The following is a 17,792-nucleotide window of genomic DNA, read 5'->3' as shown; positions in this document are numbered from 1 at the left end:
AGCATTGCCTTCCTCTGCCTTCCTCGACACAGTGACCCCAGGATTCCTTGATGGCCTCCCATTCACAACCCTGCTTAGCTTCCAAGATGCAATGAAACTTACTGGACCATCCTGGGCCATCCAGGGGAAGTCAGAGACAAACAGAGGTGGTTTGTGTTGGAGTGAGCGATTCAGCGTGCCGGGACATTGGAGGGTGCTACGTCACTCTAAGGGTGCATAGGTGTTATCTCCTTGACCCGTCCACCCATTTACACCTCATGGGAGGCAGGGAATCCATTTTTTGTAACAAAATGGAGCATGCGAGGGAGGGTTCCAGACAGGGGTCATTTTGTAGAAAAAGAGGTGCAGGAGCTCATTGGCATAACGCATTAGCATAACCTATTTGCATATGCCGCAACCCCTGACATCACCGGAAATGTGTCAGAAGGCAACGCCCACTGCTCAGGTTGGTGCCAGTTTGGTGTAGTGGTTAAGTGTGCGGACTCTAATCTGGGAGAACCGGGTTTGATTCCCCACTCCTCCACTTGCACCTGCTGATGTGACCTTGGGTCAGTCACAAGCTCTGGCACAGCTGTCCTTGAAAAAGAGCAGCTTGTGTCAGAGTTCTCTCAGCCCCACCCACCTCACAGGGTGTCTGTTGTGGGGAGGGGAAGGGAAAGGAGTTTGTAAGCCACTCTGAGACTCCAAGTGAAGGGCGGGGTATAAATCCAATCTCTTCTTCTTCTTTTTCCACTGGACTCTTTTGGATTGCTAGTGATGGGGGGGGGGAACGTGCAGATCTGTCCTCGCAGAGGAGGGAGAGCTTGTACCTGAATAAAACTTGGTCTTCAAGTTCCACTGGACAGTTTTGGGCCGGGGGGGGCGGGGCGGGGGGAGCCTCTGCAACTTACCTGGCTGCTTCTTGCTCTGACTGAGGGCTGCTGGGAGCAGGGGGTGGGGCTTGTTGCATGTGCCCGCCCACTGGGCTCTTTACTGCTGGAGTGCCGCTCCTGTGTGCTCCTGCAGGAAATGGCCCCTGGTTCCAGATGGAAAAACCTGACAAGCAGTGCTTGTTGAGAGCTGCGTTACTGAGGCACGAGACGTTTCCGAGGTGGTTTGCCACAGCCTGCCTCTGCACCATGACCCTGGTATTCCTTGGAAGTCGCCCCTCCAAATATTAGCCAGGACCAGCCCTGCTTAGCTTCTGAGACCTGACAGGATCGACCTAGCCTGGGCTCGTTTGCTGAGTCACTGAAGAGTGATACAGAGTGCAGTACATAAATCTCCCAAGAAAGGTAAACTTGAATTTATTCAAGTAGATCCAGTTCACATTCAGGTTACAGTCAAAAGGAGAGAGAGAAGCCTAATCTAAAGAGTATTTTCCCTGTCTCAAATGGCCAGCTTGTCCGGCATCACGTGGGTGGGAGTATGAGGGCACTGTCTCTACAGGAGAGACCTGCAGGGACATGTGTCTCCAGGGAAGGCCATGTGAAGAAAGGGAGAGGACAAATTAAGAGAGAGAGGAGAGGAGGGGAAAGAATCATAGAATCATAGAATGTTAGAGTTGGAAGGGACCTTGCAGGTCATCTAGTCCAACCCCCTGCACTCTGCAGGAGTATACTGAAAGATAGCCCTACATACCTACACATACCTGAAAGATGGTCGTCCAGCCTCCACTTGAAAATTGTCCAGCGAAGGAGCCTCCACCACCTCCCGAGGCAGTCTGTTCCACTGCTCAACCACTCTCACCGTTAGGAAGTTTGTCCTGATATTTAGCCGGTAACGACTCCCTTGTCATTTCCACCCATTAGATCTAGTCTTGCCATCCGGAGCAAGAGAGAATAGATCTGCTCCATCTTCTGCATGACAGCCCTTCCAATACTTGAAGACTGCAATCCTGTCCCCTCTAAGCCTTCTCTTTCCCAGGCTAAACAGACCCAACTCTTTCAGCCTTTCCTCCTAAGACTTGGATTCCAACCCTCTCACCATCCTGGTTGCCCTCTTCTAGACCCGCTCGAGCTTGTCAACATCCTTCCTAAAATGTGGTGCCCAAAACTGGACACAGGACTCCAGGTGAGGCCTGACCATAGCAGCATAGAGCGACCACCTCCCTTGATCTGGACACCACGCTTCTGTTAATGCATTCTCAGATTGCATTACCTTTCTTCACAGAGGTCAGGTGTAAGACAAAGAGAGGCATCCCATTGAAGGAGATAACACCTAGACACCCGTAGAGTGATGTTCTTGGTTCCCTTGCTCGAAAGCCAGTCGAATCCGACTCTAGGGTTGCGGTGCTCATCTCTGTTTCCAAGCCGAAGAGCCAGCGCTGTCCGAAGACATTTCCATGGTCATGTGGCCGGCATGACTAAACACCAAGGAGCACAGAACGCTGTTACCTTCCCACCGAAGTGGTACCTATTTATCTACTTGCAATTTCTTGCTTTCAAACTACTAGGTTGGCAGGAGCTGGAACTAGAGACGGGAGCTCACTCCGTCATTCGGCACACTCGGGTGTCGAACTGCCGAACTACTGACCTTCCACAGCCTGCAGTTCAGCGTCTTAACCACTTGAGCCACCGCAGCTCCTTAGCGGCCCCCCCAATGTCCAGGCACACCGAGTCTTTCACACCGACAATAATAACCTAGAGTCCACTCTCTAAAGTAGCCTTTTTCTCCAGGGCAACCTATCTCTGCCGTCTGGAGATCAGTTGTAATTCCGGGAGATCTCCAGTCCCCACCTGGAGGCTGGCGACCCTTGTATATGACCCACTCGGCACCTTTCACTCCTGCAGTCGATGGTGGCTCTCAAGGCTTCCCGCCTTTGGCGGAGAATATATCAGGCTGTAATTATTCTGATCCCAGGAGCATATTGGATGCATGATGCTATAATTTATAAAGGCACACCTATCATTCTGCCCGGCTTGCTCGGTTGCCTCGCTGGGATTTCGTTTAAGGTAGGGGTTTAATTGCAGGCGGCAGGGTAAGGTGTGGGGTGGGGGCGAATGCTCACCTGTCACGAACCGTTTGGGCGTGGGAGATCTTCCCTGCAGCAGGAAGGGCTGATTAAGTCAAGTTTCCCACCGCCGAGCTCCGGTCTGCCTCCAGAATTCAACGGGGATTTGTTATTTGGGACTCTCCAAGCCCAAGAGCGCTTCACCAAAAGTAGATCTCCTGTTTTCCCACCTTGTCTCAGACTACAAGAAGCAGGGGGACCAGAGGGGGTGGGGGAAGAAGAGCATAAGGCAGAGAGTTGCCATCCTCAAGGTGGGTATGGAAAAGTATATGACACTGTGTATAATAGATGTATGCCCAAGGAAGATCTATTTGGTGCTTTTTTAAAAAAATTCACTTATTTGTTGTTCAGACGCACAGTTCGACTCTTCGCGACCCAGACTGTAGTAAAATGGATTTAGGAAGCGCCAATGTAGTTAAATTTAATTTCCTGACATATGGCTACATTTAATCCCTAGTAATATGAAAGTCAAAGGTGTTTTTTTAGTAATATGGTGCCTAATACATGCTGCTAAGTATAAGCCTAGATGTTCAAGCTTATATGAGAAAATTCCAGTGCACAGAGGTTGTGTTAGTCGAGGAGCTGCGGTGGCTCAAGTGGTTAAGATGCTGAACTGCAGGCTGTGGAAGGTCGGTAGTTCAGCAGTTCGAGACCCGAGTGTGCCACATGACGGAGTGAGCTCCCGTCTCTAGTTCCAGCTCCTGCCAACCTAGCAGTTCAAAAGCAAGAAACTGCAAGTAGATAAATAGGTACCACTTCAGTGGGAAGGTAACAGCGTTCCATGGGCCTTGGTGTTTAGTCATGCCGGCCACATGACCACGGAAACGTCTTCGGACAGCGCTGGCTCTTCGGCTTTGAAACGGAGATGAGCACTGCAACCCTAGAGTCAGACTCAACTGGCCTTCGAGCAAGGGAACCTTTACCTTTACCTTTTAAGATGCTATGATGTTTTAAAATCTACCCTTTTATTCCCTCTTGTAACCTATTGAAATTATATTTTTGGGCTTACTTCTTATTTAAATACAATTTAAAAAAAACTCTTCGCGACCCCATGGACCACATCATGCCAGGCCCTCTTGTTCGTTGTCCTCCAAAGTCTGATTAATTTCATGTCCGTTGTACCGATAACAGTGTCCAACCATCTCATCCTTTGCCGTCCCCGTCTTCTTTGACCTTCAGTCTTTCCCAGCATCAGGGTCTTCTCCAGTGAGTGCTCCCTTCTCATTGGGTGGCCAAAGTATTTGAGCTTCAGCTTCAGTCTCTGGCCTTCGAAGGAACAGTCAGGGTTGGTTTCTTTTAGGATTGACTGAATTGATCTCCTTGCAGTCCAAGGGACTCTCAAGAGTTTCCTCCAGCACCACAATTAGAAAGCAGCTATTCTTCAGCGCTCATGGTCCAACTCTCGCAGCCATACATGACTACTGGGAATACCATTGCTTTGACCATGCGGACTTTTGTTGGCAGGGTGATGTCTCTACTTTTTATTATGCTGTCCAGGTTTGCCATCGCTTTCCTCCCAAGGAGCAGGCGTCTTCTAATGTCATGGCTGCAGTCACCGTCTGCAGTGATCTTGGATCCCAGGAACGTGAACTCTGTTATATACTGTTATACAGGGGTCATTTCCTGCGGGAGCGCACAGGAGCGGAGCTCCGGCAGTAAGGAGCCCAGGGGGTGGGCACATGCAGCAAGCCCTGCCCCCTGCTCCCAGCAGCCCTCAGTTAGGCCACAAGGATCAAGAAGCAACCAGGTAAGTTGCAGAGCCCCCCCCCTTCAGGTACAAGCTCTCCCTCCTCTGTGAGGGCAGATCTGCCCCCCCCAATAGCTAGCAATCCAAAACAGTCCAGTGGAGCCTGAGTGGTGGGTGTTGCCTTCAGACACACTTCCGGTGATGTCAGGGGGTGTGGCATATGCAAACAAGTTATGCTAATGAGTTATGCTAATGAGCTCCCGCACCTCTTTTTCTACGAAATGACCCCTGCAGTTATATAAATATTGGTGTCAAGTATTACCAAACATAGGTGTCACCAAAACAATATTTGTTTTATTTGATTTGTATCCCACCCTCCCCGCCCAGGCAGGCTCAGTGCAGCTCACACACAATATGTCAGAACAACTAAAACACAAAACTAAATAACACAATGCATCAAAGAGCAGGTTTACACTATGTTCAAACATTCAAAGAGCACTCTTGTCAGTTTCACAATCACAAGTCCCAGTGGACTCTAGGAATTTACTCCTATCGAATACAATCTTTTTCAAGGACACAAGGCGCAATAAATCCTCTTTGTGAGTATAAAACTCTTAAGGTAGCAGCATGTTTTCTAGGGTCCCATTGGAACCCTTGCGGCAAACATAATAACCTACTATCTAGAAGAACATATCTCTCAAGCTCTACCAGCCAGCTGTTCTCCTGCATAGGTTAAGATAAAGAGACGTGCCCCGTTCAAGGAGATAACACCTATACACCCTTAGAGTGATCTAGCGCCCCCCAGTGTCTAGCCATGCTGAGTTGCTCACTACCAACAGGGACCTCAGCGGGGTATAATGGCAAAGAATCTACCCTCCAAATCATCCATTTTCTCCAGGGAAACTGATTAACACATGGAATTCACTACCACGTGAGTCTGGAAAAGTTGTTGGCTGAGGTTTTATATAAAGAAGTCAATGAGCATTCCCATTTAGCTTTTATTGTTACTTACACTTTAGGAGGAGCTGCACTGGCTCCAGTGGTTAAGACGCTGAACTGCAGGCTGTGGAAGGTCGGTAGTTCAGCAGTTTGAGACCCGAGTGTGCCGCATGATGGAGTGAGCTCCCGTCTCTAGTTCCAGCTCCTGCCAACCTAGCAGCTCGAAAGCAAGAAATTGCAAGTAGTTAAATAGGTACCACTTCAGTGGGAAGGTAACAGCGTTCCGTGCACTTTGGTGTTTAGTCATGCTGGCCACGTGACCACGGAAATGTCTTCGGACAGCGCTGACTTTTCGTCTTTGAAACGGAGATGAGCACCGCAATCCTTGAGTCAGATTCGACTGGCTTTCGAGCAAGGGAACCTTTACCTTTATAGATCGGAACTCTCAATCTGGGGCAAGTGAAGCTCTGTTTTCTTGGTGCTTGGGGGGGGCAACAGCGGGGGGGGGCTTCTAGTATCCGGGCACCACTGCTGGACCTCCTGATGGCACCTGGTATTTTTGGCCACCGTATGACAGAGTGTTGGACTGGATGGGCCATTGGCCTGATCCAACATGGGCTTCTCTCATGGTCTTATGTTCTTATCTCTGCAGTCTGGAGATGAGCTCTAATCCCAGGGAATCCCCAGATCCCATCTGGACACTGGAGATCAGTCGTCATTCCGGTTCTCCATCCCCCACCTGGAGGTTGGGCCACCCTAGCAAAAGTGGTTCTCAGATGTTGTACTTCTGACGTTTCCTTTATGCAGACACAACAGCCTGGGTGCCCTGTCCTTAGTTACTGTTGCCAGACACACGTTAAGTCAACCGTGATAATACACTTTAAGGAACGTTCCGGCCTCTTTGGCTGGTGTGATCCCTTTGGTTCCAAGGTGAGCATTTGTCACTTTGGACGATGTCCAGTTCCTCGTTTGACACTTTGGGTATTGTCCAGTTTCTCTCGCTTAGCTGTGAAATTGGGCCAACGGCAGTTGACTTGCTGACTTTTATACAAAGGAATGCATCGCTGTAGTAACAGGAGTAAGAACAGTAACGGTAATAACACGATAAGGTGGCAACCGGCTTGAGAAGACGGCAAGACCACAATGCACATTGAAGGTATGTGATCGAATGGGCAGATACTGTTCATAATGACCCGAGAGGCATATAGCCAAGAGCAATGCTCCCTCTAAGCTGTGGAGTCTTGTGAGCAAAAATTCTAATTTGTGAGCTACTGGCATTAAAGTTGTGAGCGAACGATTTGGCTGCTGCATAAATTAGTTTGTTCTGGAGCCCTCCTTCCTGAGCTGAAGGAAAAAAATGTGTGAGCCGGAGGCTAAAAGCCTGTGAGTTAGCTCACACTGACTCAGCTTAGAGGGAACACTGGCCAAGAGTCCAGGTTGTTGTTGTTGTTGTTGTTTTAAAGAGGTGCCACAACTCTCAAGAGGGAACTGAAGTTTTCATTCCATATACTGAAAACTCATGGACATTTTTAAAAATAATTTTGTTGAAGAAGACGAAGAAGAGGAAAAATTTCCTTGTTTTCTGTAGCCCCAGAAGGTCGGACCAGAACCAACAGGTTGAAGTTAAATCAGAAGAGTTTTTGGCTAAACATTAGGAAGAAGTTCTTGACAGAGCGGTTCCTCAGTGGAACAGGCTTCCTAGGGGTGGGTGGGTCTCTCCTTCTTTGGAGCTTTCTAAGCAGAGGCTCGATGGCCATCGGACAGCAATGCCACTTCTGTGAACTTAGGCAGATCATGAGAGGGAGGGCAGGAAGGGTTGCACCAGTGCTTAGTTCTTGTGAAGGGCGGGGCATAAATCCTCCAAGTGAAGGGCGGGGTATCAATCCAATCTCTTCTTCCTCTTCGGTACATGCCCAGGGAAATGCCGATCGCCACTTTGGGGTCAGGCAGCATTTTTTTCTCCAAGCCAGTTTGGCCACTGATCCGGGAGGTTCTTTGCCATCTTCTGGGCATGGAGCAGGGGTCTGGATCAAAAACTGGCTAGTTCATAGAAAACAGAGAGTGAGTGTAGGTGGGCAATTTTCTCAGTGGAGGGTGGTAAGCAGTGGGGTACCGCAGGGATCAGTACTTGGTCCACTGCTTTTTAACTTGTTCATTAATGATTTGGAGATGGGAGTAAGCAGTGAAGTGGCTAAATTTGCGGATGATACAAAGTTGTTCAGGGTGGTGAAAACCAGTGAGGATTGTGAGGCACTCCAAAGGGATCTGTCAAGGATGGGCGAGTGGGTGTCAACATGGCAAATGGGGTTCAATGTGGCCAAGTGCAAGGTGATGCACATTGGAGCTAAAAATCCTAAATATAAATACACATTGATGGGGTCTGAACTGGCAGAGACTGATCAAGAGAGAGATCTTGGAGTTGTAGTGGATAACTCACTGAAAATGTTGAGACAGTGTGTGACTGCAATAAAGAAGGCCAATGCTATGCTGGGGATTATTAGGAAGGGTATTGAAAACAGATCAGCCAATATAATAATGCCCCTATATAAATCAATGGTGAGACCTCATTTGGAATACTGTGTGCAGTTCTGGTCACCACACCTTAAAAAGGATATTATAGCTTTGGAAAAAGTGCAGAAAAGGGCAACTCGAATGATAAAAGGGTTGGAACACTTTCCCTATGAAGAAAGGTTAAAGCGCTTAGGGCTCTTTAGCTTGGAGAAACGACGACTGAGGGGTGACATGATTGAGGTTTATAAGATTATGGGAAAGAGCAGGTAGAGAAAGAGGTACTTTTCTCCCTTTCTCACAAGACAAGAACTCGTGGGCACTCCATGAAATTGCTGAGTGGTTGGGATAGAACGGATAAAAGGAAGTACTTCTTCACCCAAAGAGTGATTAACACATGGAATTCACTGCCACAAGAAAGTGGTGGCGGCCACAAACATGGACGGCTTCCAAAGGGAATTAGATAAGCATACGGAGCAGAGGCCCATCAGTGGCTCTTAGCCACAAGGTATAGATAGGGACTCTGTGGCAAGTGATGCTCTTTCTTCTTGGTGCTTGGGGGGTCAACAGTGGGAGGGTTTCTAATGTCTTGTCCCCAGTGGTGGACCTCCTGATGGCACTGGTATTTCTGGCCACTGTGTGATACAGAGTGTTGGACTGGATGGGCCATTGGCCTGATCCAACATTAGCGTCTCTTATGTTCTTATGTACTAGGGGTATGTGTGGGGGAGGTATTTGTGAATTTTCTGCATTGTGCAGGGGGTTGATGACCCTGGAGGTCCCTTCCAACTCTATGATTCTACGAAGAAGGAGATTGGATTTAGACCCCGCCCTTTACTACCCGAAGGAGTCTCAGCGCAGCTTACAATCTCCTTCCCTTCTCTCCCCACAACAGACACTCTGTGAGGTAGGTGGAGCTGAGAGAGCTCTGAGAGAACTGCCCTTGAGAGAACAGCTCTGACAGGACTCGCAGGGCTCAGTCTCCAGACCCCGATCGTCCTCGTCGCTCTCTTCTGCACCCTCTCGATTTTGCCATTGCCTGCCTCTGCGTGACCACCCCTGGATTTCCTTGGCGGTCTCCTATCCAAGTACTAACTCGGGCTTGCCCTACTTAGCTTCTAAGCGGGGGTTGGGAACCCCCCCAGAATTACAGACTGCAGAGATCAGTTCCCTTGGAGGAAATGGGTGATTTGGAGGGTAGACTCTGTGGCACGGTACCCCTTCCGAGGTCCCTGTCTTCCCCAGGCTCCCTCCCACAAATCTCCAGGTGTTTCCCGACCTGGATCTGGTAACCCTATGCCCCCCCCATACCCTGCTGGTGGCCAGGGGGGACCATCCCTGTTCCTGCAAACACTCCAGGCTCAGGGGGGAAATGGATTATTTTCTGTTTCTGCAGCTATTGTTGCATTACGAATCTGCACTGGCACGTCGTGCTGTGTTTTATCATCATTCGCAGAGGCAATGTTCCCTCTAAGCTGTGGAGTCCTGTGAGCAAAAACTCTACCTTGTGAGCTACTGGCATTAAAGTGGTGAGCGAGCGATTTGGCTGCTGCATCGAATAGTTTGCCCTGGAGCCGTCCTCACTGAGCTAAGACAAAAAAATGTGTGAGCTGGAGGCTAAAAAACTGTGAGCTAGCTCACACTAACTCAGCTTAGAGGGAACACTGCTCAGGGGTCATTTCCTGTGGGGGTGCACAGGAGCGGAGCTCCGGCAGTAAAGAGCCCAGGGGGCGGGCACATGCAACAAGCCCCACCCCCTGCTCCCAGTAGCCCTCAGTCAGAGCAAGAAGCAGCCAGGTAAGCTGCAGAGCCCCCCCCCCATCCAAAACAGTCCAATGGTACCTTTAAGTCCAGGTTTTATTCAGGTACAAGCTCTCCCTCCTCTGCGAGGACAGATCTGCACGTCCCCCCCCCCCATAGCTGGCAATCCAAGAGTCCAGTGGAGCCTGAGCGGTGGGTGTTGCCTTCTGACACACTTCCGGTGATGTCAGGGGTGTGTGGCATATGCAAATAAGTTATGCTAATGAGTTATGCTAATCAGCTCCTGCACCTCTTTTTCTACGAAATGACCCCTGATCATTCTGTTGTGGTTCTATTGAATTTTGTTTTAGTTCAATATCTTGATGTAGTTCGATATATTTTATCTAAGCCTCCCTGAGCCTGCCTTGGCAGGGAGGGCGGGATACAAATCAAATCAAATGTATAAATAAATAAATAGAATACAACTCCAGTTAAATAGATTTTATATTGCCTGTAATGAACTGGATCTTTTATGTGTCTGTCTAAGGCAGGGGTGTCAAACACATGGCCGAGGGCCAGATCAGGCCCCCGGAGGGCTTCTATCAGGCCCGCAGTGGAACTGACTGTCTCCTGCTTCTTCTTCCAGTTCTGCTGCTGCTGCATCATCGTAGGTTTGCAGCTTACAGATACACACCTGAACAGCATACTCAAGACTGCAACAGCACAGACATTTTGATGCAATAATAATTCAGAGCAAGAGGTGTCAGTGATCAGACACGGTTAAATGAACAAAATATTGCAAGAGTGCTAATGTTTTCAGCATGTTTTTATTTATTTTATGTAAAAAAAACAACCTTCGTGTTTGTGTCCTTTATAAAGTTTATATCTCTGCTGCCTGGCATTACATTTTATGACACACGTGGCCCGGCCCAACCAGGTCTCCTTTATGTCAGATCTGGCCCTCATAACAAATGAGTTCGACACCCCTGGTCTAGGGTTTATTCACTGGCTTTTTACTGCATAGCTTTTGCTTTCAGAAGCCGACCCCCCTCCCCAACAGCAGAAGTTAAATCCTAGCTGCTTCCAGGGTGATCCCTGCAGTGAAATCCTCTAGGGACTCTCTGCGACGTCAAAGATGTTGGAAACCTGGAGGGGGGGGGGAGAGACGTCCTACCCTCCTTCTCCCTAATTTTGGAACAGAAGAGCCGGAGACTGCCGCTGATGGAGCCGTGAATGTTACAGGTACCGGTAGGTAGCTCCTCTATGGGGAGAGGGAAAGACCAAGTTTTACACACTGCTGCCATCTGCTGGAGGAATGGAGCAAGGAATGGAGCCTGCCGCTCCAATTTATCCTGGTTGGCTAGCTAGCGTTTCCAAGTCTGGGTCGAAAAATACCTGGAGACTTTGGGGGTGGATCCAGGAGAGGGCGGGGTTTGGGGAGGGGAGGGGCCTCAGCATAGTACACTGCCACAGGGCCCACCCGTCAAAGCAGCCATTTCCCCAAGGGGAGCTGATCTCTGTCAGCTGGAGATCAGTTGTCAAAGCAGGGGGTGCCCAGGCCCCACCTGGAGGCTGGCAACCTTTTGGCTGGCCTTTCCTAACTTTCCTATTGTTATTATTCTGTGCATTTTCATCCTGCTCTTCCTCTGAGGAGGTCAGGGCAACATACATTATTATTATTTCCTTCTTAATTCTATCCTCATAACAACCCTATGAGGTTGACAAGGGCTGAGAAAGAATACATGGACTGGACACACGGAGCTGCCTTCTACTGAATCAGGCCCCTTGTCCATGAAGGTGAGCATTGTCTACTCAGACCAGCAGCGGCTCTCCAGGGTCTCAGGCGGAGGTCATTGCCATCACCTACAGCCCGGTCCTTTTAACTGGAGATGCTGGGGATTGAACCTGGGACCTTCTGCCTGCCAAGCAGAGGCTCTGCCACTGAGCCACGGCCCCTCTTTATAGCTCTCCAGGGTCTCAGGCGGAGGTCTTTCCCATCACCTCCTGCCTGGTTCTTTTTAACTGGAGATGCCGGGGATTGAACCTGGGACCTTCTGCCTGCCAAGCAGAGGCTCTTCCACTGAGCCACGGCCCCTCTTTATAGCTCTCCAGGGCCTCAGGCGGAGGTCTTTCCCATCACCTACTGCCTGGCCCTTAATCGGAGATGCCGGGGATCGAACCTGGGACCTCCTGCATGCAAGGCTCTGCCGCTGAGTCATAAGCCTCCCCTGGTCCTAGGTCACCTAGTAAGTTTCTCGCCAAGCACAGATGTGAACCCAGCTCTCCCTAGTCCTACGCTCTTCATTGCTACAACATGGAACTGTTGTCGGGAACCGTTCTTCCCAATCGAATGCCAGATTCTTTAAACGGGGGGAACTTAGTTTGAACCTCCGAAAGCTAACTGGCTAACTTAGCCTGAACTTTGGAATAAAAATTATTTCCTGCAATTAATATGGGAGAAATGAGGGGGAAGATAGGAGGAGAAATTGGCACGGGGGTGTAGGGAGACTGTGGGAATGCACATTTAGCACAGTAAAAAAAAAAGTGACATGTTAATCATTTACAGGGCCTGTGAAATTCTTAGATGGAAGATATTCAGGGAAGACTCTCAGACATCCCAAACATCCCTTCCCTCCTTCCTTTCTGTGAACCGGGCGGGGGGGAGACAGGGATTTTCCCCACCCCGAATTTCATAGACCATTCCAGCTTAAGCATGGCATGGAACATAACACAGTTCCCTGGCTTGTATACTTTCAAGCACAGCTCATACTTGCTCTGCGTTACATCCTTCTTTCTCCAGATGCATATCCAGGTCACAGCCTGGACGCTGTGCTCCCGGCCTGTTCGTTCCGATCTTATCAGAGTTCAGGAGCTAAACGGGGTCAAACTAGTTCCCTACGTGAGAATAACAGATCCTGGGCAGCAGCCAGTGGAGCTGGTGCTTTGATTGGGAGTCCATGAATTTGTGGTGCACGCTCCCCAACATTGGGAGCAGTGAGGCCAGGGCGTCCCCAACTTTTTTGAACCTTTGGAATTCTGACACAGCGTGGCAGGCGCAGCCACAAAATGGCTGCCACAGGAGGCAGTGCCTGCCATGGGATGGCCCCCACAGCTTACCTTCAGTCACAGAGTGAAGATCCATGTGGTATGATGACAGCTGCCCCCAGAGCCAGTTTGGTGTCGTGGTTAAGTGCGTGGACGCTAATCTGGGAGAACCGGGTTTGATTCCCCCACTCCTCTACTTGCACCTGGCTGGATGACCTTGGGCAAGCCATAGTTCTGATAAGAGCTGTCCTTGAAAAAGAGCCGTTTCTGTCAGAGCTCTCTCAGCCCCACCTCCCTCACAGGGTGTCTGTTGTGGGGAGGGGAAGGGAAATGAATTTGTAAGCCGCTCTGAGACACCTTTGGGTAGGGAAGGGTGGGGTATAAATCCAATCTCTTCTCTTCTTCTTCTGCTCCCAGCCTGAGACTAACCAGTTTGGTGTAGTGGTTAAGTGCGCGGACTCTAATCTGGGAGAACCGGGTTTGATTCCCCACTCCTCCACTTGCAACTGCTGGATGACCTTGGGCAAGCCATAGTTCTGGCACAGCTGTTCTTGAAAAAGAGCAGTTTCTGTCAGAGCTCTCTCAGCCCCACCTACCTCACAGGGTGTCTGCTGTGGGGAGGGGAAGGGAAAGGAGTTTGTAAGCCGCTCTGAGACACCTTTGGGTAGTGAAGGGCGGGGTATAAATCCAATCTCCTCCTCCTCCTCCTCCTCCTCCTCCAAAACAACATTTTAAAAAATCTGCCTCGCCAATCCAATGTCCAGTGGCCAATCAGAAGCCTTGCCTCACCTGGGCCTTCCCACTGTCTAAAAATATTTGGTGGGTGCCAGAAAAGTGGTTAGTGGGCACCTTGCCACCGGGGAGCACCGTGTTGGGGACCCCTGCCCTAAGCCATACACGCCATACCTGCTATCTGCTGTCTTGTCAATGAGCCCCTTTCCTGTCCAATGCCCGTCTCAGAGCTGCTGCTGAAACCTCCACACTACGTATTGGGAATGCCTGTGGAGTTTTCGTTTAATGCTGTTTCGTAGACCATTTGTGGATAATATAAATCTCTTGCTTCAAGATCCTGGAGGGGAAAACGGCTTTGCTGCCAAAAGAGAGTCTGGCTCTCAGATCCGCCTGCCTCTCCCCATCCAGCCCGACACCGGCCACTTAACCCTGAGGCTGACGAGACCACGGCAAGTGTGGATGCGACAGCCCGTGGCGATGAGATCTGTGGTTGCCGTGGCCGTGCTCTGTGGCTTTCCTAGCCTAGTGCCCCGTCAATGTCCTTCGTTCTCCGTGGAAACAAAGCCACCGCATTCTGTCTCTGTGCGGCGTGTGTCTGCGGCTCTCCCTTTAGGTTTTTCAAAGACATTCCTCCTTCCAACCTGCCCACGAAGACTCGTGCTGGGCCTTTCACTTCCTCTCCTCTGCTTTCTCCTTTTCCAGGCTGGATTTGAGGAGCGGCATAAACTGGTGAGGAATGAGGTGCCGACTGATCCGGTTCCCGCAGTACTGGAACAGTTGCTCGATGGCGGCGATAGCGGCGTTGGACACGGCGGCTTCACAGTCACCCTGCAGCTCTCGGACAGCTGGAACGATAACAGGGGAGCGGGGTCACGGAACTGTGGAAATAACCCTGAACGGAGCGAGAACAGAGGTCTACCTCACAGGGCTGGTTTGTCAGGCAGTGAAAGTGCTATTGAAGTTCCCGGGAGCTACTGTTTCTTTCCTTCTCTCTTCATCGCACCTTTTGTTTCTCACCTTAATTACTTCCTTCTTGTTCACTGGGAATGGCATTCCTAAACCGATCCTGAATCAGTTCCGTTTTTGGGTGGCGTTCGTCATTCCTTTTCTCTTTGCGACCAAAGCAATTGCTCATTAATGCTGCCTTTTTATTTTTCAGGACTCCAGTTTTGCAATCACGTTGTTATGACCACGAAAAACGAATGCGCAATTGTTTTGGTGGGAAAAGAGGACTAGTCATTAATCTCTCTCCACTTGGATAAAAACTCATTAAAAATCAATTCAAGAACGCCAGGGCTACTGGGAGCAAAAGAGACCTAATTCATTAAGCTGAGAAGCGAAGCAGTCATGAAGCGAGAAGGAGACAATTTTGAAGAGGGGTTCATAAGGAGGAGTAAGGCCCAGAGGTCATTTCGGGGGGGATTGCGGGGGATCGCAGTTCCCCCGGGTGAGGTATGGGGGGCGGGGCACATGATGAATTCCTTGCACTCCTGCCGGCCTTGCAGGTCCACCGCCGGGCCCCTCATGGGGCTCGGCAGTGGAGCTGCAAGGCCGGCGGTGGCGGCCGGGACCGTTGGGGGCAGGGAGGGGGGCCTTATGACACACTTTCGGTGATGTCAGAGGGGGTGGCCTTATGACACACTTCCGGTGATGTCAGGGGGTGTGGCATATGCTAATGAGTTATGCTAATGAGTTCCCCTCGCTCTTTTTCTACGAAACGACCCCTGGTAAGACCTGTGTAGAACAGGATTCACAGCCAAGGAAATGTATGCCAGGATCTTGCCTGTGGGGACGATTGTCGGATTTGTGTGGGAGATTAAATGCTGTGTGGAACCACCATTTCCAATTCCACTTGCAGCTGAATGCAGAAAAGAAACAGCAGAGCAGCACAAAAGTGTCCTGGTTTGAAAGTAGAATGTTCAAAGGATTGGAACACTTTCCCTATGAGGAAAGGTTAAAACACTTGGGGCTCTTTAGCTGGGAGAAACCACGGCTGAGGGGTGACATGATAGAGGTTTATAAGATTATGCGTGGGATAGAACAGGTAGAGAAAGAAGTCCTTTTCTCCCTTTCTCAGAACTCGTGGGCACTCCATGAAATTGCTGAGCAGTCGGGTTAGAACGGATAAAAGGAAGTCCTTCTGCCCCCAAAGAGCAATTAACACGTGGAATTCACTGCCACAGGAGGTGGCGGCAGCTACAAGCATGGACGGCTTTAAGAGGGAATTAGATAAGCTCCTTACCCTCCTCCAAATGAAAACCTTTCAAATATTTAAAGAGAGCAATCCTGTCCCCACCTCAGTCTCCTCCAAACTAAACATTCCCAGGGCCCTCAGCCTTTCCTCGTAGGGCTCAGTCTCCAGACCCCTGATCATCCTCATCGCTCTCTTCTGCACCCTCTCGATTTTGCCCACATCCTTTTTGAAGTGAGGCCTCCAGAACTGCACACAGGACTCCCGGTGTGGCCTGACCAAGGCAGTCTACAGAGGGGCTACGACCTCCTGCGATTTCGATGCTATCGCCCCTTGACTACAACCTGAGACTGGATTTGCCTTTTTTGCCACCGCATCACACTGACTGCTCAATGTTCAGTTTACAGCCCACTCTTACCCCGCTAAAACTGGGGATTCTGAAAACACGGGTTGAGAAGGAGAAAACACTGGGTTTGCGCCTGGTGAGGGAAAACCTACTATGGGGGATTTCATGTAACACACAGTTTTTAAAGCATCATCGCAGGGAATTTCACTACTGCAGAAATGGTCACACACAAAGACCTGCTTGATGACCCCCCCCCCCAACACGCATGATGCGCTGATCTCTCTGGAGAAAGGATAGGCCATGAGTCTGGCGGACTAGTTTGGGGTCCACATGGCAGCCACCCTAGGGAAGCACATGGACAAGTGAGATGTCTGTTTTCAAACATCCGTGCCCCATTTGAATCTTTTTAAAAAATTTCTATTTATTGTTTTATCTGAATACTAGCAGTAAAGCCCGTTGTGAAAGCAATACAACGGGATCTAGAAAGAGGCTCTGGGGCAGTGCTCTGGCTTTGGGCAAACAGTGTCAATTTGCTGTGGTGACCTCAGCAGGGTATAATGACAGAGTCCACTGTTTTCTCCAGAGGAACTGATCTCTGCTACCTGAAGAGCAGTTGTAATTGTGAGTAATCTGTAGCCCTCACCTGGAGATTTGCAACAATTGTTACCCAGGACGAAATGGCTGGTTTGGAGGGTGGAGTCTATGGCATGCTACCTGTCTGAGGTCCCACCCCTCTGCAAATCCCACCCTCTCCAGCTCAAATCCCCAGGAATTTGTCAGGATGTAGTTGGCAACCCCATCTCCTTCCCAGCTAGCCATCAACCTACCATTATCTGCCCCTTTGACTTCAGCTGACTTCTGCCCTCCCTTCTGCAGAGCAGTTGTAATACTGAGTGCTCTCCAGCCCTCACCTGGAGATTGGCAACAATGGTTCCCTATGTGAGACTGACTGGTTTGGAGGGTGGAGTCTATGGCAGTGTACCTGTCTGAGGTCCCACCCCTCCTCAAACCTCACCCTCTTCAGGCTCCATCCCTCAAGTCTCCAGGAATTTCCCATCTGGAGTTGGCAACCCTATCAGGACTGGCCCCAATGTGGTTTCTCCCAAAGGCCAAAGTAGGTGACAGGACCAAGCTTAGTTGCCTACCAACAGGCACTGAGGGGAATGTAGGGTTGCCAGCTCTAAGGAGGGAAATACCTGGAGGTTTGGGGGGTGGATTCTGTAGAGGGCCGGGCGACGGAGGCATCGGCCTTCTGTCGCCCGCCTTGCCCCCCCAATCTCGGCCCGGGCGACTGCGTCCCCCGCCAGCGGCCGCCCGACTCCAGACCCCCCCGCGGCCACTCCAGCCAGGCAACGGAGGCATCGGCCTTCCATCGCCTGCCTCGCCCCCACCCCCCCAATCTCGGCCGGGCGACGGAGGCATCGGCCTTCCGTCGGCCACCTCGCTCCGACCCCCCGAATCTCGGCCCGGCCCCCCTCCCCTCCCACCCCCCCATGCCAGGGCCGGCAAGGCAGAAGCCTCCGGCCGCAGCGTCAGTTCCCCTCCCACCCCACCCCCAACGCCAGGCCCGGCGAGGCAGTGGCCTCCGGCCACGACGTCCCTTCCCCTCCCA

General features: G+C 50.5%; 1 protein-coding gene across 1 annotated transcript in view; it reads right to left on the bottom strand.

Annotated features, from left to right (window-relative positions):
• Positions 1–14,312: 14,312 nt before the first annotated feature.
• LOC107107524 (maestro heat-like repeat family member 5) overlaps positions 14,313–17,792 on the bottom strand; it is an 87,155-nt gene continuing 83,675 nt past the window's right edge. Inside the window, exon 23 of the mRNA XM_015407835.1 lies at positions 14,313–14,488. Coding sequence (XP_015263321.1) covers positions 14,313–14,488 — 176 coding nt within the window. The remainder of the gene's footprint in view (positions 14,489–17,792) is intronic.

The sequence above is a fragment of the Gekko japonicus genome, unplaced genomic scaffold (assembly GCF_001447785.1).
Source record: "Gekko japonicus isolate JY-2015 unplaced genomic scaffold, Gekko_japonicus_V1.1 scaffold3371, whole genome shotgun sequence".
Taxonomy (NCBI): domain Eukaryota; kingdom Metazoa; phylum Chordata; class Lepidosauria; order Squamata; family Gekkonidae; genus Gekko; species Gekko japonicus.
Note: the sequence above shows the minus strand (reverse complement) of the source record. Positions and strands in the feature narration are given on the sequence as shown.